General features: G+C 48.6%; 1 protein-coding gene across 6 annotated transcripts in view; it reads right to left on the reverse strand.

Moving 5' to 3' along the window:
- Window positions 1-1,678: 1,678 nt before the first annotated feature.
- Window positions 1,679-27,482, reverse strand: part of SEC16B (SEC16 homolog B, endoplasmic reticulum export factor) — a 57,907-nt gene continuing 32,103 nt past the window's right edge. For 5 of the 6 annotated variants that reach the window (XM_047840279.1, XM_047840275.1, XM_047840276.1 and 2 more), the window contains 16 exons: window positions 25,327-25,424; window positions 23,336-23,417; window positions 19,241-19,358; window positions 17,929-18,040; window positions 15,930-16,035; window positions 14,136-14,276; window positions 12,976-13,086; window positions 11,883-11,955; window positions 10,283-10,555; window positions 9,481-9,545; window positions 6,325-6,477; window positions 6,058-6,153; window positions 5,618-5,723; window positions 5,409-5,488; window positions 3,367-3,465; window positions 1,679-2,731 (listed from right to left, as the gene is read on the reverse strand). In XM_047840279.1, coding sequence (XP_047696235.1) covers window positions 2,663-2,731; window positions 3,367-3,465; window positions 5,409-5,488; window positions 5,618-5,723; window positions 6,058-6,153; window positions 6,325-6,477; window positions 9,481-9,545; window positions 10,283-10,555; window positions 11,883-11,955; window positions 12,976-13,086; window positions 14,136-14,276; window positions 15,930-16,035; window positions 17,929-18,040; window positions 19,241-19,358; window positions 23,336-23,417; window positions 25,327-25,424 — 1,782 coding nt within the window. In that variant the 3' untranslated portion in view covers window positions 1,679-2,662. The remainder of the gene's footprint in view (window positions 2,732-3,366; window positions 3,466-5,408; window positions 5,489-5,617; window positions 5,724-6,057; window positions 6,154-6,324; window positions 6,478-9,480; window positions 9,546-10,282; window positions 10,556-11,882; window positions 11,956-12,975; window positions 13,087-14,135; window positions 14,277-15,929; window positions 16,036-17,928; window positions 18,041-19,240; window positions 19,359-23,335; window positions 23,418-25,326; window positions 25,425-27,482) is intronic. The other variant, XM_047840280.1, reaches the window with a different exon arrangement.

Below are 27,482 nucleotides of genomic sequence, written 5' to 3' on the forward strand. Positions count from 1 at the left end.
TCCTGCCCAAGGAACAACAGGACTTGTTTTAACCAACCATGTACAGACTAATGGATGCACCTGACTTTGCAGAGCACAAGCTTTCAATCATGAATTAGCAAACATAGCATGACGGCCTCCCTTTCTAGTGCATAAAACCCCCTGACTTAACCCTCGGAAAAGTAGTCCCTTGCTGGGTATCCCTCTGCCCAGGAAGTAACTCAGCTCAGTGCTTGCTCTGTTGATGCTTTACTCCTGGCTTTCCATGAATAACGCCAACGGGAGGAGGACGTGAGCACACCAGCCATCTGCTGTCTCTGCCTTCCTCTTCAGCCCTCACTCTCCTTTTCTCAAGAGCTTCTTTTTATGGGGTAGGACTTCCCTGAAGCCCTTGTTCCCAGGGGCACTAAGCCACAGGATCTGGCATTGGTGGCAGATAGGTGCATGAAGAAAAACTCAGTAATAAGGACACTGAATGAACAGTAGTTTTAAGTTCCTGTTCCATTACCTATATCATGAATGAAAAACTGACCGTTTAGGGGCACCCGGGTGGCTCAGTCGGTTAAGTGTCCAAGTTCAGCTCAGGTCATGATCTCACGGTTTGTGAGATCGAGCCCCGAATCAGGCTCTGTGCTGACAGCTCAGAGCCTGGAGCCTGCTTCGGATTCTGTGTTTCCCTCTCTCTGCCCCTCCTCTGTTCGTGCTCTCTCTCCCAAAAATAAACATTAAAAAAATATATTAAAACAAATGACAGTTTAACTTGGTAGGCAACAGGACAGTCTAGATTTTACTTACTATATTGTTTACTAATAATTTTTTAAACCACACTTAACAGAGTGCTTGGTTCGTTCCAGGTACTTTTTTTTTTTAACGTTTTATTTATTTTTGAGACAGAGAGAGACAGAGCATGAACAGGGGAGGGGCAGAGAGAGAGGGAGACACAGAATCTGAAACGGGCTCCAGGCTCTGAGCTGTCAGCACAGAGCCCGACGTGGGGCTCGAACTCACGGACCGTGAGATCATGACCTGAGCCGAAGTCGGACGCTTAACCGACCGAGCCACCCACGCGCCCCTCGGGTACTTTTCTAAGACTTTGGTTCTCATTCTTGCATGTCCCTATGTGGTAGCTACTATCATAATTCTCATCCTCATTTTATAGTTGAGGGAACTGAAGCACCAGTCAGTGAAATAACCTTGCCCAAGTTTACAAGGTTGAGCTGCCTTGAGATCCGAGTCTGGGTCCTGTGAAACTCACACGACTGCCATAGTACCGCCACTGGGTGTCAGCACACCAGAGTGAAGGAGCAGCAGTCTTTTAGGGGAAGTAAGGAAACAGCATTGACTGAGGGCCTTCTCAGTCTAGAAAACACTTATGCAGACATTTCCTAATTTAATCTGAGAGATGAATAAACTTTTTAGAGAACAGAGTATGCAATATTTAGTTAATGGAGTGACTGATTTGCATCAGAGGCGCTTTTGTCCATATTTTTTCAATTGAAAAAATAACACTAGACTTGGAAGTTAAGAGGCTCAGTCCCCAGATTCTTTGTTAACAAAGGGCTCTTTCCAGCTATACGCACCTTATCACACAATGAAACCATTATTAGAAGCACTTCAGGGATGAATGTGCTCTGGATGCTCTCTCCCTCTGCAAAAATCAGCCAGAGACAAGCATTTGCTATAAAATGATCTGGTTTAATCGCTATCAACATCAGAACTGTACTGCATTAGAGTACAAAACCTGTATGTACAATTACACATACAAAAAATGTTCTTTGTGAGGAGCAATTTTCAGCAAATCTGACAAACAGCAAGAGTCATTCCTATTTTGGGTTTGAAAAGAGAACTGGAAGCTTCCAAGATGTTCCCCGCCTCCCTCTGGCTCCCGTGACCCTGCGAACATCAATCCGCAGAGGCCCGAGGTAGGAAGGGCGGGGTTAACACTATCAGGCACACGTTCTCCTCTCTCAGGGAAGGGGTACATTTTTAGGAAACATCCCCAATCATTTATTATACTGATGTTCCATCCATCTGCATCACTAGGTTCAGCGGTTACCATGACAATATGATGCCTATAGCAATCTAACTTGATAGCCAGATGCCAGAATGTGAAAAAATAGGACCAGCTAAGAAAGTGAGAGAAATATAATTAATCTGAAGCACATAAAAATGTGCACAAAACTAGGACCAAGAGGGAAACTGCTGAAATGTCACTGTGGAGGGAATTATGACAGGAAGCAATAATCAAGTTTCAGTATAAAAGCTCTGCTAACTAGAGGCACGAATCGGTCCATAACTAACACTGAGGAACCAGTCAAAGTTAGTTGCGAATACTGCTCTGAGAGCCTCCCCCAAATAATTTCCTGCCTCAGAGCCCAGTGGGTTCTCATTGATTCCAGCCAAGGGGTTCTTAACCTTGCCTTTCCTGAAGATCTGAAGCCACCATCTTGAATCTCCCCCATGGCATTCTGCTCACCTCCGGTCTGCTATTCTACCCGACTACTCTCCATTCTGAAGCCAATGTTAAGAGACTGGACTGAGCTGTGTCCTAGAAGACCCTGTCCTCTTGCCTTCTTCGTGACAGGGGAGGCAATAGGCCAGCACAACCCTCTTGGGGACCCCAATATGGCAGAGGGGCTGGAGATCAAGGAAGGAGACCAGCTTGGAACGGGTGTGGTTTTCATCACGGCTGGGTTGGATAGCGGCGCTGGGCTAGGCGATTCGGCCGGTTCAAGCTAGTAGCCATGGAGAGCTGGAAAAGAATAAACGTCACATGAGATTATAGCCCCAAGCAGGACTCCATCCAGGGCTGGCTAGCAGGACTGAGCTAGGGGATCCTGAACAGGCAAGCTGTATTTGGCTTCCTTTTGTGGTATTCTAATCAGTTACTTTCACCCAATACCTCTTGGATGTGGCAGAAGAAATTCAATTTTATGAAGGGGGTAGGCCAACTCGGCACATTAGAGGATCGGTCTGCCCCAGGTCCCTGAAGAGCAGGAAGTTTAGCTTCTCTCAAAGGTTGCAATGATCCCCTCACCCCCGGGTTGGAGTAATGGTATTTCCATACCACCGGTACCAACACCAATGTGTCTCTCAAAGTCTCAAGACCTGTGAAAGGTCAAGAGTCGTATCACTAATAACGACACTGATTGACCATTTTCTGTGTGCAGTCCTTCACATACATGCTCCCATTTAATCCTCACACCTACCCTGCAAGGTAGCTACTACCAACCCCACTTTATAGATGCAGAAACTGAGGTTTACAGAGGGCAAGTAAGGCATTGCTCAAGAACTCACACATGGTAAGTGGCAAACTAGGATTATAAACCTGGATCACCTTCATCCAAAATTTGTGCTCCTAACCCGTCCCCTTCGGGGCTTCCTTACCTGGGGGACCTGAGATGGGTTGTAGAGAGGAACACCTCCTTTCAAGGGGGGTGGGGGCAGCAGAACACCAGGGTTGTAGAAAAACTCAGAGGAAACACCCTGTGATGGAAATCAATAGAAAATCCTATCAATCACCATTTCTGATTCCAGAAAATCAAGGGCTTCCCTGCACATCAACTTTGGTCAAGAGATGCAGATAGAAAGGGATTCTTGCTAGAACTCAGGTAATTCAAGCAAACAGCCATCACCCACGTGGGCACTGGATGTAATGTCATATTCTCTGAGAGGCCTAAAATACTACAAGAGTGCTCTAACCCAACCACAGGAAATAAAAATGGTTTCCTGGCAATTAGCATGAAATTTGTACCATGTGCAAGATTTATCAAGAATTTACAGCCCTCATTAAAAAAAAAAAAAAAAAAAAAAAAAAAAAAAGCAGGGGGTGGGGGAGCACCTGGGTGGCTCAGTCAGTTAACCATCCAACTTCAGCTCAGGTCATGATCTTGTGGTTCGTGGGTTTGAGCCCCGCATCGGGCTCTGTGCTGACAGCTCAGAGCCTGGATCCTGCTTTGGATTCTGTGTCTCCCTCTTTCTCTTCCCCTCCCTTGCTCGGGTTCAGCCTCTCTCTCTCTCTCTCTCTCTCTCAAAAATAAACATTAAAAAAAAAAAAAAGAATTGTGTACAGCCCTTGCCAAAGACACTAATGAGCTCTGGGGAAGGGAAAGAGGCAGTTCTCTAGATCTCACCTGAGGAAGTTGATATAGGAAGTTGATATTGTGTCCCCTTGAAACTTCGTGTGTTGAAATTCTAACCCTCCCAGTACTTCAGAATGTATTTGGAAGCACTGTCTTTTTTTTTTTTTTTTTAGGTTTATTTGTTTACTTTCAGAGAGACAGAGTCCAAGTGCAGGAGGGGCAGAGATAGAAAAATCCCAAGCAGGCTCCACGTGTCAACACAGAGCCCCCAACAAGGGGCTCAAACCCACAAAACTATGAGATCGTGACCTGAGCCGAAATCAAGAATCAGACGCTTAGCTGACTGAGCTACCCAGGTGCCCCTGAGGTAGTGTCTTTAAAGAGGTGATTAAGGGAGTGCCTGGCTGGCTCAGGTGGTAGATCATCTGACTCTTGATCTTGGGGTTGTGGGTTCAAGCCCCACCATGGGTGTAGAGATTATTTAAAAATAAAACCTTTAAAGGGGACCTGGGTGGCTCATTGGTTAAGCGTCTGACCTCCGTTCAGGTCATGATCTCATGGCTCGCGAGTTCGAGCCTTGCATCAGGCTCTGTGCTGACAGCTCAGAGCCTGGAGCCTGCTTCAGATTCTGTGTCTCCCTCTCTCTCTGCCCCTCCCCCACTCACACTCTCTCTCTCTCTCAAAAATAAATAAACATTAACTTTTTTTTTTTAATAAATAAAACCTTTAAAGGGGCACCTGGGTGGCTCAGTCGGTTAAGTGTCTGCCTTCAGCTCAGGTCATGATCTCACAGTTCATGGGTTCGTGGGTTCGCGGAGCCTGCTAAGGATTCTGTGTGTCTGCCTCGCTCTCTGCCCCTCCCCCACTCATGCTCTGTGTCTGTCTCAAAAATAAAGAAACATTTAAAAAAGTCTAATAAAACCTTTAAAAAATTAAAAATAAAATTAAAAAATAGGTGATTAAGGTAAGATGAGGTCATTAGGGTGGGCCCTGAGTCAGTATGATGGGTGTCCTTATAAGAAGAGAAAATCTGGACACCAACACACACAGAAGAGCCACCATGTGAAATCACTGCCATCTAACAAGCCGAGAAAGAGGTCTCCGGAGAAACCACCTCTGCCCACACCTCCATCTCAGACTTGCAGCCTCCAGAACCGTGAGGAAGTAACTGTTTAAGCTGCTCAGTCCAGGACATTTGTTACGGTGGCCCTAGCAAACTGGTGCAGAAGTTCTCTCTGATTCCCTGAGTCAGACCCTCACAAGATGGCGCCTCCCGCCCACCCCGAGTGTGCAGTCCTCACACAGGCATCTGGTGGGGCCCCAGGCTCCAGCCCCAAGACGGCTCACCTCAGGCCCAGACAAGCCTCCACTGCCTGTGCCCTCGGCCACTCCCTCACCGGACGCGGGTCCTTGCACTCCGCCCTCGCCTAGAAGACAACGAGTGGGAGCTGTGTCCACTGCCCAGGGCTGAGGAGTCCCACTCCCAGAGGCACCCCCAATGGCCAAGGAGCGCAGAGAGCCCACAGACAGCCCAGAGGGCATGCGGTTGGCGGTACCTGTGGCCCCAGAGAAGGGGCCTCCTGGCAGAGACTGGGGCTCTGGGAGAGATGTCAGTGAGAGGCCGGGCCCGGCCTGAGGAGGAGAAGATTCTCCGGAGGTCTCCTGTTTAGTGGAGAAAGAAAGGCAGTGTTGGTGATGCCAGTGGTTAACAAATTCATGCCGGCGGCTATATCCCCACCATGCCCTCAACAGCGGCCTCAACCTGTGACCTGCGGCCAGGCACTCACCCCAAAACTCCACTTTCTTCCTGCCACTGCTCTGTTCAATGATCAGACAACCACTGGCCCCCTAAAGTTAATATTCTTCGTCCTAATTTTTAAGACCCTTCATCATCTGCCTTTGCCAATTGCCAGATGAGACCTCCGGGCCTCAGAGGTTCTGAGGAAACTTCCTCCAAAGGGCGGAAGCGTCCCTGCCCTCACACCCTCATGCTCACCTCAGAGTCGGGACTGTCGGACGAGTCTTCTCCAGAAGGGGATGCGTTGCTTCTGGGCTTCGAGCGAAACCAGCTGAACCAGCCAAACCCTGAGCTCTGGAAGGGAAGGGGGGAGATTTAAGGCCTGTGGTACGCCCCTCCGGCCGAATAGATTAACCGACCCCAGTCTGATGGTGGGTTGTCAGAGGCCCGGCCAAAGCCCAGATTCCCAACCCTGCCCCCCAGTTGGGGGTGGGGGGAATGATGGCAACAGGACAAGACCGCCACCTTTGTGTTCTCTTTCACATCTCCTAGCTTTTCCGTCTGTGCTGGATTTGGGGAGGATTTTTTATCTGCCTCATCGGAGGATTCCTCCTCATCCTCCTTGACTGAAACGGTGGAACTCTCAGAAACGTTTCGTGATCTGGGAATCAGCGGCACCTAGAATTAAAGAAGATAAGAACTAATATTTTCATAGCACTTGACAGGCTACAAAGGCAAATCACCAGCCCCGCTCAGTACATCAGCAGGCAGGCCTTCCAGGATCACACCTGACTGATGAGGACACACGGGGCTGAGAAATGGTTTGCGGAAGGTCTTAGGACAAGGCCAGAGCCCAATCCCAGTCCCCGTGGTGTCCCTAACTGGATGGACTTTTGGCTGCCATGCTACCTCCCCACATCAGATTTCCACAACGATGCCGAGGCCTGGAGCAGAAGACATGGAATGCTACCGCTGGAGATGAAGACAACAGGAAACCCCCCGTGGGGACCCACACACCCAAGAGGACAGAGACTGTAATACACTGGCCCTAACTCATCCTAGAGCTCATTCCTGGCAGACTTGCTCAAGATCAACCGTGAACAAATGCACCAGAGGGCAGCAAAACGTGTCCATGTGCCTTTCTATTTGTGTGCGTGGTAAAATATACATAGCGTGAAGTTTACCAATTTAAGTATTTTTAAGCATACAATTCAGTGACATTAGTACATTCACACAATGTTGGCTAACCACCACCAATATCCATTTCCAGAACATCGGATCAACCTCAATAGAAACTCTGTGCCCGTTAAACACTCCTCACTTTCTCCTCCCCCAATCCGCTAATAGCCTCTACTCTTTTTGTCCATTAATTTGCTTGTTCTAAGTACCTCATATAAGTAGAACCATATAATGTTTGTCCCTTTGTGTTATATTTACATTTTGTATTCAAAAAAAGGCATAGCTGGTACAACCTTTGGAAAATGCTTTGGCAAATCTAGAAAAAGCTTCATTTTTAAATTCTGAATATAGAATTTACTATGTAGTAAATACCGTTTCTAAGCACTTTACATACAGTGATTCATTTAATCCTTACAATTGTCCCACGAGGTGGGTACTATTGTTATCATCCCATTTATATAGGAGAAAACTAAGACACAGAAAGATTAAGCAACCTAAGGCCACAGAGCTAGCAATTGGCAGAGCAAGGATTCCAACCTAAGCAGCCTCTCCTTCTAGAAATTTCTCCTGACTGAATAATTCAAGAAATAGACCAGGCTTACACGTCCATCACTAGAATGTCCACCGCTGTGTTTTATATGTGAAGGGAAGGGAAGGGAAGGCAATATGCCGTGAGAGAGAGAGGAGGAAAGAAAGAAGAGACACACACTTGAAATGTTTAGCAATGCGGGAGTGGTGAGCGAAACTTGGGGCTCCTTCCTGTGGCCTACAAAGCCGTGTTGGTCTGGCCTCTATTGCCCTGGCCTTGCTTCTCAGCCCCTTGCTCCCCACTGTCTACACACAGTGAGTCCCTTGCTCCTTCCTTCACCTACCAAGTGAGTCCCATTTGACTTGCTACTCCCTCTTCCTTGAAGGATCATTCCCTAGACACCTCCCTGGCTCAGGTCGGCCCCCCATTCTGACCTGTGCTGCAGGCCTCCCCAGAGGTACCCTTGCTGGACACCCCATCTCAGGTAAAATCCATTATGCATACAGCGTTCATCTGCAGTCACCTCCACTAAACTGAAAGTAGGATTTGTCTGGTTCCCTGCGTCTCCCCAACCCTGTGATAGTGCCACAGATACGACAGGATCTCGGGATTTGTGAACGAAGGAACCAATGAACGATGGTGCTTTCACACAATGGACTTTATCATACCAATATTAGAAATCATTTATGGGTGCTTGAGTTGGTTAAGCATCCGACTCTTGATTTCGGCTCAGGTTATGATCTCATGAACCGTGAGTTCAAGCCCTGCATCAGGCTCTCTGCTGACATTGTGGAGCCTGCTTGAGATTCTCTCTCCCTCTCTCTCAATCCCTCCCTCACTCATACTTTCCCTCTCTCTCAAAATAAATAAATAAATAAATAAATAAATAAAACTTTAAAAATCATTTACGAATGACATGGAAAACCTCATTTTATAGTATTAAATAACAAATAGGAAATAAAACTTCATATACACATTTAAGAACACATGAGCGATATTTGGTTATTTGTATGATACTTTCTCTTTATTTTTCAAGTTTTCTGTAACAATAATGTACTACTTGTTCAGTCAGGAAAAAAAAAGTAAAGCATAGAAGTTTTTAAGTCCTGTGGCCAAGTACCCACTTGAGACATTTTTCGGTATAACCACTACTTATATGCTCAAATGTATACAATGTAAGCCTCCAACCAGGCAAAGCTGAAGAACATCTTAAGTTTGGGACCAGCAATGGCCATTGTTGGGGGAAGGGCACATTCAACAGCTAGATAGAATGGCCAATTAGACATGGCCACCTCCAAGACCTCCCAGCCTGAGGAGAAAAGACACAGCTGACAAAGGTCCCTCTTGGGGAAAAAAGCAAGGTAAACATTACAATAAAGAAATAAACATCAGGGGCACCTGGGTGGCTCAGTCGGTTGAGCGTCCAACTTCGGCTCAGGTCATGATCTCACAGTCTGAGTTCGAGCCCCACGTCGGACTCTGTGCTGACAGCTCGGAGCCTGTAGCCTGCTTTGGATTCTGTGTCTCCCTCTCTCTCTGCCCCTAACCCACCCCACTCGCATTCTGTCTCTGTCCCTCTCAAAAATAAATAAACATTAAAAAAAAAATTTAAAGAAATAAGCATCAGAGTCTCCCATGGCAGGGCAGGGCGTGGTGAGTGTGTGGTGGGACAGTGAGGGAGGTGTCAGAGATCTCAGAGGCCAAAACTAAACTCAGCCCTGCCACCCCTCCCCCCATGGACACCGGTTGGCAGGATTGAACAGAAACAAGAACACGGCCCTCCTTCCCACCACTAGGATTTGGTATAGCAAGAAACAAGGAGAAACAAGTTGCATTGTGGAAGGGAGAGCTGGGGCCAGGCAGACGAAGGAGTTTGCACATGGCTAAGAAATCTGGGTAAATGGAAAAAACCTGAAGCTTTAGAAGCATTAGAGGAGGTAGGCGTCAGCATCTGCTGTGCTCTGTCCTCTCACCTGGGGTTTGGAAACAGCCTTTTGACCATCCGGATGCTGGAAAGTTCCTTGAGATACTGTGTTCTCTGTTATGGCACAAAACACAAACATAGTGATGTGAACTTGTGCTTTTCCCATCTAATCTGAAGAAGGAACGTGGCTACTGTCGGCTTTTCTAACTGCAAAGCAGCTGGAGGTCCCAGCCTATCCAGTCCAAACCAATTGGATTGCGTAAATGCTAATCCACGGGCACAACCCTCTTCCAGCTGCCCCAGGACATGCTGGTCATCTGACCTCTACCCCGAACCAAGGCTATTCCTTAGGAATCCTGGAAACCTGGGTCACGTGGAGCTAGCTCACAGGGTTCTTCCCTGACCTTCCCCTCCATTTGAGTCTGCTGTTTTGGACAGGACCTTATCTTAGAAGGTCTACGATGTAATCCCCCTGTCTGGCCGCCAGCATTCGCTTGGTGACTCAGCACTGCTCACCACACTTGGGTGCAAGTGGCATTTTCCTCCCTTCTCCACCCTGCAGCCTCTCTCTTAGGAACTCTGCATCCAAGGGGAGGGCAGGAGTGACCGCTGTGAGCCTCACTATGCTTGTCCAGTGGAGAGGCAGGCTGCAATGGAAGGGCAAGCCCTCGGAGGCAGGCAGAGTCCCAGCCCCAGGGCTACCACAGAGCAGGCCCTCAGTCAGGTGCACACCCACCCTTCAGGGCTTGATCAGCTCTGACCCCACCTCTGACCCCGCCCACCTCCATCATCTGTTTCCTCCTCTTCAACACTCTTCACCCCAGGCTTCCAGCCTGGCCGGCAGGTCTTACCAGGAGGTGGATATATCTGCTGGGTTTCTTCCCAGGCTTCTCCTCCAGGAGGGCCTGTCACGGCCATACAGCCACCAGTCCCTGGCAGACAGACCTCAGGAACCGAGTAAAGAGGCACGGGGACCCCCATCTGCCCCACACCTCCTCCTGCTGGACAGGAACTGGGCTGGTGGGGAATGGGGTGTTGTGAGCTGGGCTGGCCTGGCCCCATCTGCTCCGGTGTTGGCCACAAGGCTCTGCGGTCCCCAAGGGCTTCTGAGTGGCTCTGACGTCCTAAAAGATCATGGTAGAAAGTGTTTCCTAAGGACATAGGGCAAAGAAGAAGGACTGAGACCTGCAATGTGACATTAGCGTGGACCCATCACACCAGGGTCATTCCTGCCATGTCCTCTTTGGAAAGCAGTCACAAGGACAGGCCACTTGATGTGGCTGCCATTAATGTGATGACAAATACAACACAGCAGTGATTGTAACACCTGTCACTGCTTGTGACTTAGAGTTTACAAAATTATTTCCCTCACTGCCTTGTATGATCTCTGAGCCTTGAACCAGCACGTCAGGAGGATAGAAATTACCTTCCTTGTTTCACTCCACACTTTTTCATTTGGGGGTAAACTTTCTCCTTTAAGGATTTCCTAATGGACTTGGGTGTTTGAAGCTTAGAAAGTTTCCATTAAAACCCAAATCAGAACCACAGAAATGAACCAGCGCATCGGTCCCGGAAGCGAGTGTGGTGGGATTCCTTCTGGCTCTCCCACTTTGCTAATGAGATGGGCTGTGGTGTGGATGACTGGCTGATGGTCACGGGGCCAGTGGGGCTGCTGACCCACATGCTCAATTGGGTGACAAGGGACAGGGCTGCTTGCCGGCGGAAGCAGCACTCAAGAAGCCTTGGCCTGGTTCCCTCCAGGCCTCTGACTGGAAGGTGCTGGAATACAGCAGCAAAGCTGAGAAACAGAAAGCAGGGCCCGCTTTCCTCGCCTTCCCCCAGCTCATCCTCCGTGAGGAAGACGCCCGCGGGTGGGAAACGGCTGGAAATCAAGAGATGACACCCTGTCCTGACCCCACCACAGGGCGGAGGGCTGTGGTCACTTGGGGAAAGGGCCCAGAGCTAACTGGGGGTAATAATGCTGGCTGGACCCAGCCCTCAGGGGGATCCTGAGGGGAAAGGAGGGATGTGCTGGCAACATTTCGAAACATTTGTCACATGTCTATAGCAATTGTTAGCTCAAAAATCAAACTGATAGCTCAAAAAAATCTTCCTATGTTTCCAACACCTACATGAAACACAGACAATCCACCCTCTCTGGCCTCAAGAAACTCATCAGCTGGGGAGAAGGTACGGAGGCAGGTGAAACGGGATCACGATACAACATGGTGAGTATTGAAACCTGAATGTGAGGCAGAAACTCTAAACATGTGGGAACTTAGAAGTGTCAGGATGGCTGTGGCCAGACAGAGCTGTGGGGACAAGGTCAGATTTGTACAGGCAAGGAAGTACCCCCCAGGAAGGGCCAGGCGAATATTTTCTAAGTTCTGTTATCTCTACGATCAGGCCCAGAGAGTCAGCCATTTGCACTCAGGTCATCAGCGCGGGTACCTGTTGTTCCCCCGACTCCAGAAGCATCTGAGTGAGCAGGACAAAGATCCCCAGTGTCTCCTGTGACCTTCTGCTATTAAACACAAAGTAAAATCTTTTTAAACTACACAAAGAAAAGCAAGGACAGGGGACGATGGTTTAAAATTAAGTCAAGGGGCTCCTGGGTGGCTCAGTCCGTTAAACGTCCAACTTTGGCTCAGGTTTGTGAGTTTGAGCCCCGCATTGGGCTCTGTGCTGACAGCACAGAGACTGGAGCCTGTTTCAAATACTGTGTCTCCCTCTCTCTCTCTCTCTCTGCCCCTCCCCTGCTCACTCTCTGTCTCTCAAAAAGAAATAAACATTTAAAAAAAATTTTTAAATAAAAAAATAAAAATTAAGTCAAAAAGAAACTTCAGAGGGAGTGACGAGGTATGAGAATCTGGACCGGATGCTGAGGGCTGGTGGGGGAGGGGCAAGGGCAAGGCCTCAGCCCTGCATCTCTCCTGGGTGTGCTCAGAGCAGGCAGGGACCAGGAGACCAGCATCTCCCAGCGTCTCCCCACAGAAGGGGCAACGGGAAGGGCCCCAGGGCCCTGTGCGTGCAGCCCATGGGAGTCAGGGCTGTGTGTGCCTTGAAAAATCCACCCTCTCCCGTCGTTATAGAGATTGGAAGAAAGAAAATGGAGGCAGCCCTGTTCGAATTACTGGTACAATTACTACCAGCAGCTTCTGCAGTTGTCAGAACAAAAAGGAAAGGTCCAGAAATCTTTTAAGCAATTGCCCTACATTACATGAAAGTGACACGAGTCCACCGTGATCCATTGTTCCTAACAGAGAGATGAAAGCTTTAATGCTCATAAATGTAGCTTCTAGGACCAAAGACAAGGGTGATTGGCAGGAGGGCCCCAGGGCCTCACAGGCAAACCCAGGAGACCATCTCTGCCCGAGGGACAGGCAACAGCTGGGGGGCTGAGTGCCACCCCCTCCCGGGTCAACCTGTGTCTCGCGGATGGCCCTCCCTGGGGTCGGGGACTTGTCAAGGTCAGTGCTCTGTTCCAGGGGAACGGAGAGAGAAACAGAGGTCTCACCACCGTCCCGGCTCCAACCCCGCTCACCGCCAGCTCCTTGAGCCGCCTCCGAAGCTGCACCAGCCAGTCTGGCTCCAGGTCCCGGTCTCTGCGTCTGTCTACAACCAAGGGATCTGACAGCTTCAGTTTCTCCGCTAGCTGTGCCCGGTTCCCAGCCGGGTCAGGGGCGAAGGTAAGAGAGGGGAAAGCAGACATAGATGATGGGGAAAGAGGCAACAGGGGAATAGGAGAAAGACAGTCTTAACTCCCTTGCAAATTAGATTACCAAGAATAATTGATTAGCAAATCCAGCAGATACCTTCCTGAAGCTGCAACATAAATAAACAATTAACCCATCTTGGTGTTAGATATGCAATAAAATATAAGAAGAAACTGTTACCCAGCTTTGTGTCTCTGCAAAGTTGTCTCCTCTAGTACTGCTTCTCAAGTACTGCTTCTCAAGTACTGCACTTGGGTGCTCCTAGGAATCACCTGGACTGTTGCTAAAATGCTAATTCCAATCCCAGAATTCCATGGGGCGGGGACAGCACCTCCATTCTGAGTCCCCGAGTGCCCTACATTTTTCAGGGGCAGGGGGCTCAGCACCACAGATTTTATTGGCTGCTGAATCCAACAGTTGGACCTTGTCTAAAGCAAAGCAAAAATTGACAACAGGCTGTCTTTTTACTCTCCAGCTAATGGATTTTTCTTCAATTAATTGGCACTATTTGCCCGATCATTTTCTTCCCCTGGAACTAAACGTTGATATGTTATGTTGTCGTTTTTAAACGTACCCCACATGTGATAAAGTATTCCATGCATTTAAAAGCATTTTAATAAGGCTCATTTCCTGTTTTAATCACTAAAATATATACTCTAAGTCAAGCATTTATAATTAGAACGGCTGACCGGAACATGTGGTTTTACTGTCCCAGAAAAGCGAATGCAAGAATAAATTCCTGGCACAGCACACGCCTGCTTTCCAGCCCCCCGATCCCACCAACCCCCGCCCACTGCCTGCTTCTTTGTGTGGTGTCAGGACTCTGCTTATCATGCCTGGGCATGCGTACGTGGTCAAAGACAGCCATGGACTCCAATTTTCCAGCATGTTCAAAGGAGATGGGCTGTGGAGTCTAAGCTGCTTTCACAATAGCTTTCTCTGAACACCGAAGATAAAACACCTGCAGAGAACCCTTTGAGAAACTCACCTTGATGAGTTCCACTAATAGCACAGGGTGATCGCTCTCTCCTTGGCTAAGGAGGGCCGTGCCAATGGCTTCGCAGTAATGCAAGGCCGGGGACACAAGGCCATAATCTGCCAGACGGGAAGCATAAAGGAGCTTATACACCTGTGGAGAGGAGCGGGGCCAGTGACTAGTCCATCTGGGCAGGATAGAAGGAGAGACATGTAGATAAGTCAGCTGACTGCCAGCTTCCGCTAACTCTGCCGTCCAAAATATCAAGGAGGGCCTCGTGCCATTTGGTTTACTCTGTCTGCCTAGGGGCACAGTTGCAAATCCAGCCTGCAGGTCACACATCGCTGGGAAAGGGATGGGAGTCACATCAGTTCAGTCTCTGGAGACCGAGTCACCACGGGAATGCACCAGACTAGTTACTTCTGATAAGCAAGCCCACGTAATCTGGAAAGCCTGGCATTTGTGGAGCATAGGACCAGGCACCGGGGGAGACATAGGAAAGAAGAAGAAATGACTCTGACGCAGGCAGACAGCTATTTACAGAAGCATGAGGGGCACAGCAAGGTAGAGCCATGAGGGTTTGGAAATCAGACAGGCCCAACTTCAAATCCCAGCTCTACACTGGGTGCGCCACATTGCGCTGGTTACCACACCTCCCTGTGCCTCAGTTTCCTCACTACAGCACGGGGACAATCCTGTTCACCCCTTGGTTGTTGTAAAGATTAAATGAGACAATCCATGTAAAGTTCTTAGAACAAATGGCAGGCAAGAGCTAGGAGCCCACAGCATGTGACTCCTCTCTTCAGTTTCCCGTTTGGCAAAAGGAAGGGAGTCATGCCCACCTCGCGGGGTTAGAAATAATACTCAAAGCACAATAGCACAATAGTTCTGCTGGCACACAGAACACACTCGCTAAAGCTAACTTCCTTCCTGTCTGCCCAAAGGTGACTGAAAGGTGGGATGACCAAAGAAGAGAGAGAGAGAGAGAAGAGAGATCTGTTCCCAAAGGAGCTCATCTGCTCGGCTTTGCTGGGGAGGGAGAGTCTTTGGTAAAACAATGAAGGAAGCTGCTATACACGAAGGCCGTCATTTTCGAGCATTTTTGTGCTTTTTGTGTTGTGGGCTGTGAGTGTGCGTGCGCGTGTTGTGTTGCCAGGCACACTCTCCACATGGGCACTGAAGGAGTCCCGATGAATTGGAGGTGTGACATGAGGTCCTCAAGCAGAGAAGCTGAGAGAAGAGTAGAACCTGCAGGGCCCTCGCCACCCCCCCCCCCACAGCGGAAGCCCCCCGAGGGGAAGACAGAAGGGTGAGGGCAGGGATGGAGCGGGAAGGAACTTGCGCAGCTAGAAGACTCAAAGAGATGGGAGGAGCACGTCGGAAGGAGGGAGCAGGCTGGGCAAACCCCCCTGGGCTAGGCCTTCCCGCTCCCCGCCCCCCCCCCCTCCCAACAGGCCGCATGGCCAGAGGGGAGGAGGAGAAGGGAGAGCTGTTTGCAGAGAGCGGAGAGCGGCACTTGCTGCGGAGCAGGTGCGACAGGACGCGGGCCAATTTCCATTTGTTCGGGGGCAAGGCAGGAGCCTCCAGCAACAGGGGCTGCTGCATTAATTTGCTTTCGTATCTTGAAATGCAGACTTTTAGGGGACCTAGAAAGAAATCCTAACTCTTCCCACGCTCAAGCTAACGAGGAAAAGTGCTGTAGATGACTTCGCCCAGCTACCCTGTGCCAAACAGCAACTCTGGAAACCCAGCTGCTCGCGGCCATGTGACGCAGCTAAGGCGGTGCCCTCGGGTGGGTTCAGTTACCTGGAAAGAAGGGATGAAGGATTTGGGGCGGCCCAGCATCTGACAATACTCGAAGATTTCCGTCCTCTGGATAGCCTCAGTTGTTGCAAATTTCAAAAACTCTTGACTACAGTCAGGGAATAACAATAAAAGAAATTGAGGGGGGGATTGGGAGGGAGGAACTTAAATCCTAGTAGACAAGCACCAGCTGCATCCGAACAAGGTAGATAGAGTTCCTGCCCTAGGCTGATCCCTGGGGTGACTCCAAGACGGGAAAGAGACTGGGGGCCTCCGGAGTGAATGTTTTGCCTCCTCTTTCTCCTCCTTCTTGGGGCTGGGGAAGGAACAGAGCAGAGCCCTGCACCAGAAGTGCAGAAAGGGGGGTCCTCCACCTTCTTTGCTGGAGGGTCACCTAAGGCAAACTGACCTTCCTCCTCCTCAGAAGGGCACTAGGCGCTGCTCTTTAACATGCTGAGAGCTCACCTTAGTACCCTGAAGGCCTAGAACGTGCATCTATGCAAGGCCACTCCTGGCCCCAACAAAACAGCGTAAGAGGGTGCTCTCGAGAGCACCCAGAAAAGAAAGCATGGCCAAGAATGGGGACAACAGCTGAGCCAAAAATCAAAGGACAGTCCCTATGCTGGGTGTTCATTCAGCCAATGAGGCAATGAGGAAGTGGGCTGGCCAAATGTGATCCCAGGGGCTACCAGACCCCTCCACGGGCCCTGACGGCTTGGCGTGCTTCTCAATCTCGATCACCACAGGTTATCTCCAGAAACGTCCTTGTACCATATAAACATAGGAGGGAGACGAATTAACCCGTGCACATGTATTGTCACATTTGGCACAGGTGGTCTTCTCTGACAAGCCCACTATATGCTGTCAGAGATCACGACCCAGAGAGCTGGCCACGGCTGTACATTTCCACAGAGGTAGGCAGTTTTGCGCAACAGTTGAAAGGACTTCACAGCCTCACAGCCTGGATTCCAAGTCCAACGTGGCTGCACACTAGCTGTGCTATCTTAAATAAGTTATTTAACCTCTCTGTGCCTTGGTTTCCCTCCTGTATAAAGTTAAGATTAAACATATACTTTATTCATAGGATAAATTTGTACTGATTAAAGGAAATAATGCAAATAAAATGACTGGCACAATGTAAGAGTTTAGGGTATGTTAAGTTGGGGGGGCGGGGCGGGGAAGAGAGATCCAGAACATGGAGAACTGCTGGGAAGCAAACCGATCTTTTTTGTCCATTTACTCATTGTCTACAGGCTTATTAAGATCCTTGCGTGTGAAGGGGAGTCTGGGAGGCTCAGCTGGTTAAGCGTCCAACTCTTATTTCAACTCAGGTCATGATCTCTCAGTTCCGTGAGTTCGAGCCTTGCATCGGGCTCTTGCGTTGATGGTGCGGAGCCTGCTTGAGACGCTCCCTTTCTCTCTGCCCCTCCCCCACTCGCACTCTGTCTCTCTCAAAATAAACTTAAAAAAAAAAAAAGATCCTTCTGTGTGAAAACGCTAACCTTATGGCCAACGAAGAATAAGTAACAGGCTGGACTTTGAGTAGCTTGTGCACCGTCAGTGCAGGGGTGTAAGGAGTAAACATAAACTTCTTGCAATTTCCAATTCTGCCCAGGGCTGACTCTGAGACAAGCCCAGGGCTGCCTAATACAGAACCTCAAGCCACCCCGATCGATCGCACTGACAGTTCTTAAGAGATGATGTCTGGTCATGGAGCCAGGGCGCCACCAAGTGGTCAGAAGGGGGCAATACACCGCAAAGATCCACACGCAGTTTTGGGGAGCAGGGCTGGGGCCTGAGGCCCCCTGGAGGGGTGATGCGGCTCCCACCGGGCACACCTCCCTGCCCAGATCTGTGCAGAACAGCCCCAGAGGAGGGGAGCAGCAGTAGGTGAAATGCATACAAGAAAATGGAAAGTAGAGCCATGAGACCCAACAAGGCCTCCCTCAAACAATTCCCTGGAAACCGTCCTTCCCATTCCCTTTCCCCCAGGAGACCCTACCTGTGGCTACTGCCAAGCAAGGCCAGATGATCTGTCTTCACGGTGTAGTGGCCGAAGGGCACGTGAGCCACGAGGTAGCAGAAGTGGGCTGCCTCCACCAGCCCCTTCCCAGCTGCAGGAGGAGGAGAGCAAGGCCCAGTTACGGCACATGGCTGTGTGGGGACCCACCATCGGGGTGGGTGGGAGAGACATGGCAGAGGGGGCTCGGGGTCCGAGGGGAGAATCCTCCGGGGAGGGAAGGCCAGAGTCGCTGGCCCTAAACCACACTGTCCCCTCCCACCAGCATTTTTGGCTTCGGACATTACATTTCAATTCTTTTCAGCCAGAATACATCACTGATTTGTGTTTTCCTAGTATATTCGTGATTAGGAATTTTCTAAGCATTTTAAGTCCTTCCTGAGGGTGAAAAGAGAGCAGATGCCTACACCTGAGCAAAGAAGTAGCTGTTTTTAAATTAGACTCCTCGGGGGCACTAATGCTTCCTCTGCTAAAATCAAACAATAGAAAACTTTTCGCAGGGCTCATAAAAACTACCAATAATGACCAGCCTGTTCCCATTTTCAGAATGTTCTCCCATACATTTTCCATTACCTCAAAATTGAATTAATTCAAGTAGGTGACGTACTCAGCACAGGGCCAGGTGCCCAGGAAGGACTAAACAAAACCCGCCTCCCTTTCTAACCATCGGCCGCTGACCCACCTGCCGTCTGACTTGGTGCTACCTTGCACATCGCTCTTTTCCGTTTAACAGAGCAATATTTCACAAAGTTAACGAAGACTATCATGATTTCTAGGCATTCAGCCCCTTGACCAAATTTGAGAACCTCCGGTCTGGAACATTCTGTAACCCTTAGTGTTTATAAGGCAACGTTCACTGAGAGATAATAAAGGTAAAGCCTACACAATTACTCAGGGTAGTTCAGGCAAAAATAGAAGTTCCTCTCTGGCTGAGCTGGGTCGCCGTGCGGCTAACCATAACAAGAGGCGAGGTTCCCTGTGTGTTAGCGCCATCCTGGGCGGACTCTGACCAGGGATAGAAAACCAGCTGCTGAGGGGAGCCTCCGCAGCAGCCCAGCCCGAGTCTCAGGGGCCTGGACTGCATTGCAGCAGAAAATCTGGGAAACGGAGAGACAAGAACGACACTCCTTTCTCTGGAGTTTCCGACCCCCAAACACTGAGGCCCCTGGGTCAGAGGAAAGCCTGAGGCACAGACGCAGGCCCTGCACAGAACCTAAAAGCCTGAGGATAGACGTGTAAAGTGGCCTGGACACAGCCTAGAGGAGAGGAGGGGGCAGGGCTGGCTTCTGCTTACCCAGAGTGTCCCCCATGGTGACAATTGTGCGCTGATGCAGCTCCAGGTCCCCACTCTGATTTGACAGAATCACGGCCAAGTGAGGCCTCCAGTCTCCCCACTGCTTGTCCCCACAGCACTGGAAGGCAGCAGACAAAATGGAAGATTTACTGGCTGAAGGATCACGGGCCACAACGTGGATGAAGAACGTTGTTGTCTGTCTCCTGGTTTCGAGGAGTTCGGGGAAGGCCGGCTTCTGCCACCTGCATTGCTGCCAGTCACTGATTTCCAGATCTCCTTTTAAAAAGCAAGACTTGGGGCTCCTGGGTGGCTCAGTCGGTTAAGCATCTGACTCCTGACTTCAGCTCAGGTCATGATCTCACGGTTCATGAGTTCAAGCCCTGCTTGGGTTCTGCACTCACAGGGCAGAGCCTGCTTGGGATTCTCTCTCCCTCTCTCTCTCTCTCTGCCCCTCCTCTGCTCTCTCTCTCAAAATAAATAAATAAGTAAACTTAAACAAACAAACAAAAAGACAAGACTGCTGGAAGGATGGGCAGGCAGACAGACACGGACGCATACATGCATTCGTAGGAACCTCAGGCGATAGGTAAATAAAATGACACTTTTGATCACTTACTGATTTTCAAATTTCTTCCTGGTACCCCTGACCCCAACAGCTAGGGACAAATCCAGAAAAAGAAAACAAAACAAACCCTGATGTTTCAGTGGGAGAAGGAAGACCAAACATCCTTGGCTCATATGAAGAATCCACATTAGACTGTTAGAAGTCAGGGCAACCCTAGGCCCCTTAATACCTTACCAAATGGCTTGTGCTTTCTGGTTTTACAAAGGCCTTTCACACACATGACCTCAGTTAATTTTCACAACCCTATTAAGTTGAATTCCCATGGCTGGAGAAAAGCAGGCCAAGTGGCCCAGCCCCACACGCAGTCCCTGTTCATCTTGCTCCTAGCTGTGGGCTCTGCCCTCTCCCTCTGGTGACAATGCAGGGGCAGCAGAGCTCCACCAGGGGGCAGCAGGGTGCACACAGAACCCTGGAAGTGGGGAAATGCCCCACACAAATGGTGGGGCTTGGGCTTCCCTTCTCCCGAATGAAGGGGAATTTTAGGACAGGAAATATCTATAAAGAAGCAATAGAACATCACAGAAACAACCCAGGCCCTGGATTCAACTGGCATCCCGCCTTTTTACTAGCTGTGTGACCTTGAGCACGTTTCTCAAAACCTTTTTTCCTCATCTAAGTGGAGATCATAATATGAGTTATATTCTACATAACAGTTATTGTTGATAATGAAATAAGATAGCTAGGTAAAGCACATAGCATAGTGCTTTGCACTTAGTTTGTTTGCCCTTTATAAATTATACATAGGTGCATATACACAGATGTACACACACACACACACACACACACACACACATACACGGAAGCCCAGCAAAAGGAAGGAGGTGATTTGTAGACCAGTCCATCTTCCCGTTTGTTATTAGAATGGGTAGAGCAAGAGATCGATAGTAATAGCTAAGATTTGGAAGTCAAAACAATCCCTAATTATTTGGTCTTTGTAGTTATCCCCAGGAACAAAAGATGCTTTATCCAACTCCATTTTATAGTTACTCTTTGTTTATCTGGGCGATGCAGTGTGAATGAGGGTGATGATGATGATAAATCACAAGAAGAGCAGTTCTTACTCACTGCACTCTGGCCGTGAACCATACCCGCTGCTAGGCGTTTCTCCTAGAACGGTCACACGCATTGGGTACTATTATTATCCCCGCATAAGCCAGGCCCTTTCTCGCTCTAACGAAAGGAACGTGCAAAAGAAAAATCCTTGCTGAAAAGAACGAACATTTAGGAGTCATTCTTCTATCTCTTCCCTAGATGATTTGAAAAAAATCACTGTAAAGCAGATGTATGGAGAGAAAGAGTGTGCAAGAGAGAGCATACACCTGACTAACTTCAACGGGTCAAGCATGGTCGTTGATCTGCTCAGATATCCTCTCTCCTTTACTCTTCACAATAACTCTCTTGGTTAGGCATCAAAATGCCCACAAAGAGGAAAACCTGAGGCTCTGAGATTAGGTAACAAAGCCAAGCTCACAGAGCAGCAAGGAGCAGGCTCTGGTTAGACTTGTGATAGAAGCCTACATCTGGGTTTTCCGGCCGCCGTGTCTTTTCCACTCATTCCAAGTAACTAACAGCCAGCCTTTTCCTGGGTGCCAGATGCTAGGTCACTCGCAAACACTGAGATCAAATACCGCCTTGGCACATCACCTCCTGCTCCTCGGTTTTCTCACCTAAACACAGGGAACATTTAGTTAACTCTACCACTGCAGTGAGACCCAGTGGACCATACGCTGATTACATAATTTCCTGCATTTAGTGCTTTGTGACGTGATGCACCGTCATGGCGGTGCGTGGCATTCCGCTGAACTGTGAGCACTCCATGTTCCAGTATAGCCAGTGGGTTTGATGATGGGACATGAAAGTCATCATCTCTCTTTTCCTTTCTAGGAATCGTCCCCAAGCAATAAGAAGAACAGAAAAGCAAAAATGTGAAGTCCATTTTCATTAAAACTGGGTGACAGCAAAAACCCAAACTTCAAAATATAAGAAAAGGCTGCCAAAGGTAGTGGAAATTGAACAGAGTGCAGGAGGGGGCAGAGAGAGAATTCCAGAAGGCGAGGATCCCACGGCCATCTCTGCCAACTTAGGAGAAGGAAAGGCTACACAGATACCCACAGAAAACTCCAGATCGTGTGGGAAATGCCAGATAGCTTGCAATGTGGCCCTGGCCCCTCCCCAGCACAAACCTACCAGAAACTACTGGCCCAGGGAAGACTCAACTCCTGTCAAGGAACAAGCACAAAATCTGTACAAATACACTGTAAAGATAGAAGGAAGGAAGTAATATGAAAAACTAATGGAAGGTAGAAAGAACATTCACTGGAAAAATGTTACCACAAAACAAAGAGATATCACCAAACATTTCATCACGAATTTAAGTAAAATCACGAAACAATTTCTTCTATGAAGCAAGGGCATTATCACTAATGCTAAGTGATAAGAGCTCAGGAAGAAGACAACGAACAACAGGAAGAGGCCCTGCAGAGCTCAGGGAAGAAGTGAGAGAAAAATCAGAGACATCAAGGTAAAACTCGCACCAAAATTAAGAGACAGTGTCTCTTTCATCAATATGGAAACACAGGAAGGGACACATAGGATGGCCATGAGAAGAGCAAAAAAAAAAAAAAGAAGAAGAAGAAGAAGAGGAGGAAGAAGAAAAAGAAGAAAAGGAAGGAAGGATGGAAAGAAAGAAAGACATTTTAATTAAAGATAATATAATCTGTACATGTATATGTATATAGTTCATATCTATATGAAATGTGCACATATGGAATTCCTGAAAAAAAAATAATAATGGAACAAAACAAGTATCGAAGGATATAACGCAAGAAAACGGTAAAATATGAATGCACGTATTAAAGCAGTATGCTGTGTCCCAAGGAAAAAAAAAAACAAAACTGCCCTGACAGCACCAATACATCCTGGTAAAGTTACTAGACTTCAAAGGTAAAGAAGGATACTTTGGGGAAAAAAAAATTTCATAGGGAACTATCAAGCTGGCCTCAGACTTGAGCCATCTCCAACTCTAGACAGCACGTAAGACCAAATATGTCCAACTTTGCAGGATGGATGTGTGTGCGGGGGGTGGTGAAGAACGGTGGCCTTACTGCAGGAAGCCTGGGTACAGTCTGGCTGTCTCGCTATTCACGCACACTGAGCAGGCAGCTATGGTATTGTGAAAATGACAAGGTTTTTGGAATCAGACAGACGGAGCCAATCCTGGCTCCCCTACTCCTCGCTCAGTGATCTATGGTCATATGACACCTTTGCACCTTAGTTCCCACCTCTGTAAAACAGGGGTAGGAATTCCTTCCTCTGTGTATTAAATGAAATCATATGAATGAATTGGGCCAGGTGCAATTACCGCTTATTTTTAATCTTTAAAGTCATCACCTCGTTCCTGAGCTGTCCCCAACCCCCCGCCAAACCCTTAGGACACTGGGGTATTGAAGGAGGTCTGTCACAAAGAATACCGTGGCTGCCTGTGGGATCCTCCCCGACATGAACTGGAAGAGGGTCTGCAGTGGGTCATTGGACGCCAGTGTGCTGGTAAACCTGCGGAGAGAGACGACCGTTAGTGGGGACGAAGCCGAGAGAGCCTTTGACCCATTGCCAGCGGGGCAAACCCCCCGTAGATCTCTATTTGACTTCAGCAGCTTCTTTCGGAACATGAACTTCTCTTTGCTTTTCTGCCACGCCTCTGCTTGGCTCCCACTTTGGGGGGATCGGTAGGATCTTGATTCCACCCCAGACGGGGCTCTCTGTTGGGGGGTATTTTCTGCACTTTGGCACTGATGCCCCAACTCTCCAGTAACCATTTCTATAGGTCTTCTTTGTCACAGAAATGCCCCACATCTCAGAGATCCCTAGAGAGCCCCAGCAGTTAACCCAAACATCTTCTCTGCGGGCCCCTCCTACCCAGTCACCCTCAACTTCTAGTCCCCTGAAGCAGTCCCCCTCGTGCCACGCCCACAGCCTCCGGGGCTGGTTTTCTGGCTCGTGACTAGCCTGGGTCTTTTACTCACATGCACTAAATAGCCATTTTCAGTAACCAAAGAGGCGTAGAACAGGGACCAGAAATGATCTTCCTGATGACAAACCGTGGGATATGCTTAACAAGGATATAATAAGCTCTAGAGCTGATTTGAGATTTAAGCATACTCAGTAAGAGATATTTTTCACAATTCATTGGGCCCCATCAAAAATCAATGGCCCAAGGCAAAAATCTGTCGCAGAGATGTATGCTACAATGTGGGATTGTGGGATGTTCATTTCCAAAACCCAGAGGAAAATCGTCCCTCAGAACAGGCTTTATAGGACGGGGGAAGAACGCGGTCTTTTATTTAATAGCACCCTTGCCTCGGGAGCTCAGAGCGCTTATCATAATAAAACTCCAGGGTTCCTCACCATCCTGAACATAATGAAGTGCACAGAGGTGTTACCAGTCCCTGGGAAGACTGAGGGTTACAGTAGAAGAGAGACTCCACGGAGGCCGTGGTGGAGAAGGGTAGTGTGGCAGCCTTGAAGGGAGGTGCCATTTTCTCAGCCATCTGCCCGACAGCCAATTTATGGCCAATTTAAACTTAAGTCAAGCTGAGAGGTTCACAGCTTCACAGCTTCGACTAACACAGGAAGATGAACATTTTGAGGGAGCATCCTTCTCACGGTCTGATCCAAGCCTGCCCCTTATGGGAGGGCCCCCCGGCCCTCCCCACCCCTACCACATGTCTATCCCTGCCAACCCACAGATCTGGCTGCAGCTGGAGGGGCTTACTCAGGAACCCTTCTCCAGCACCCCCCCCCCCCCATTAAACTCCCCTTATTCCAAACTCCTGGCTATGTGGTCAGCCTCCATTCCTGTCTCATCCTGGTTTGGGCATTCTTCCCGGTCTCGGTGTGCTGGCATGATCTCTGACTAAACACATTCCTTCAGTCTCGTCATGTCCCCTGCCCTAGACGAAGACTTCTGCTTGTAATCCCCCGTCCTATAAAGCCTGTTCCTAGCACAGCTCCTGCTCCCCCATATCCCGACCTTCCTCTCTGTGCCCACATCCCCCACTGCAAGACTCAGTGGTAGACAGCTACTAACTCTCAGACCCAAAGCTCTGTCAGTTAACCCTAAGTGGTCACCTATTCCCTCACTGATGGAACTATCTAGAACAGCCCCTCCCAAAGAGAACTACCAGATTGCAGAAACCCATGCAATTTTTGGAAACTCAGACCCTGAGAAATATTACTAAACTGAATATTTAACATAGCAGGTAGAAAGAATGTGTCCACGTCTAGGTTGTAAGAATCTGGAGAAGCGATATGCTAGGTCCAGGTCAGAAGAGAAAAACTGGAAGGATGCTTGATGCGTGGGGCTTCCCAGCACATCCTGCATTTGCCCTCCAACATTCCCTCCCTTGGCGGGCCTCTCTCTGCTCTCTGCTCCTTAGGTCTTCTTTGCCAGTGGCCTGCTCACCCACTCATAACCCAGCTGTAGGTCCTTGGGTCCATCTTGCTGGCGAGGAACAAAGCGTGGCCCCACAAGTGGTTCTTCATGGCCCACTCCAAGGCTTCCTGAAAACAAAAGCACGTCACAGTCAGCATGGCCCTATTCACCTTCCCACAAACAACAAATGTCGATGGTTGGGTACTGCTGCCCTTGAGCTGTACAAGCTGGGCTCCCAGGAAGGCTCGGAGCCTCATCTGTGAGAGGGACAAAGGAAGAGCGGGTGCCTATTTCTCTCTAAGATGTCCCTTCTCCAGCCTTCACTTTATCAAATACATTCTGCTATTTCATCATCTGCCCCTCAAACGTAGCTTCCGGTCAGCCTTAGCTCTTTAGCAGAAGTCACATGATACTTTTACGAACCTAAGCACCGAACACGAGAGAAGCACCGCACCCCCAGGACTGAGTCTCAAAGTACAGGTAGCAAGATGACATTCATGGGGGCGTGTTACAGGAACGGTTTCTTTTTTAACAACTGTGGCAGAGACTGTTAGCTCCCCACCAAAAGCCGTTGCCCCCTTCCTGGGCAAAGAACTGCACCGCATTTTCCCGCCTCCCATGCACCTAGAAGTGACTGAGTTCCAGGCTCTAGAATGGCAACAGAAATGGTTCTATTGCGTCCAGATCTGGTGCAAAGAAGTCCTGTGCCCGGTCCCCCATGCCCTTTTCCCCATCTGGCTGGCTGGAATGAAGATGGCTTCTCATTCCACATAGACTATATGCTCAGATGGTACAGCCTCCTCCATGCCTTGAACTACTCCGGGAAGAAGGGCTGACCCACCGTTCTGCTCGCCTGCCCAGGATGCCCACATGAATAGAAAGTAGCTGCTACCATGTTTGAGCCAGTTTGCATAGCAGTCGACCTGCCCCACCTAATATTATAACTAATTGCTCGTTAACTATCAAGTGCTTGTTATCTATCAACTTCATGTGCCAAATTAATGACACCGTTAACTTGGTGAGATGGGTTAGAGGCTGTAAGTTTTAACACACGCACACTCACACTCATCTTTTCATTCAATTTTCAGAATTATATACTTGAGGTTTTGACCTAGTATTAATAATTTCTTTAGTGCCCTCAAATAATGCGATTTTTTGGACAGGAAGTCACTAATGAGGTAACTCCACTTCCAAGCACAAATTTCCTTGATCATCCTGACATCTCCCATGCTATCTTATTTGAAAAGGGAGAGAACAAATTTAAACAACCACCATTAGGAAATTCAACTTCACATCCACTACAAGCAAAAATGACATTGAGTTACTCTTTACATAGGTTAAACTAATTCACAACAGTATATTTTTTTTATAAATATAGCTTTTCTATTTTTTCAATTTATTTTTGAGAGAGAGAAAGTGTGCATGAGCAAGGGGCAGAGGGAAAGAGAGAGAATCCCACAAGGGGCAGAGAGAGGGAGAGAGAAGGCGAGACAGAGAATCCCAAAGGAGGGCTGGAGCTCACCCAATATGGGACTCGAACTCACAAACCATGAGACCATGACCTGAGCTGAAGTCGGATACTCAACCTACTGAGCCACCAGGTGCCCCCACAACAGTATTTTTTTAAGGGAATTACTAATAATTGGTTGGGAATCACCACTTTGCTCAAAAATTTGCATCTCCCAAAATATAATTTAGGAATAAGTGGACTGAGAACTTACATTGAGGATATTAATCTGACACAGTGCCAGAAATGAGACCCCAGTCAATATTAATACAGGTTTTAAAGACATTTTGGTCTCCAGTTCCTCATGAACCACTCTGAGCCCCCAGAGTACTCCTTCTATCCCCTGCTCACCTCTGGGGCTATAGGTATGGCAGGTGGTGCAGTGGATGGTCAGAAGCCCAAGTTCAGACATCAGGCTGCCTAGATCTGAACTCTGGTTTTATAACTTACTAACTCTCCTCATTTGTCAGTACATAAAACAAGAATAGAACGTAACCCACAGGGCTTCTATGAAGATAAATGAGACAATGCATGTAAGATGTTAAGTAAGTGCCTGGTACATAGAAAGTATTTTTTAAATACTTGCTTTTGGGGCGCCTGGGTGGCTCAGTCAGTTAAGTGTCTGACTTCGGCTCAGGTCACAATCTCACGGTTTGTGAGTTTGAGCCCCGCATCGGGC

The sequence above is a fragment of the Prionailurus viverrinus genome, chromosome F1, assembly GCF_022837055.1.
Source record: "Prionailurus viverrinus isolate Anna chromosome F1, UM_Priviv_1.0, whole genome shotgun sequence".
Taxonomy (NCBI): Eukaryota; Metazoa; Chordata; class Mammalia; order Carnivora; family Felidae; genus Prionailurus; species Prionailurus viverrinus.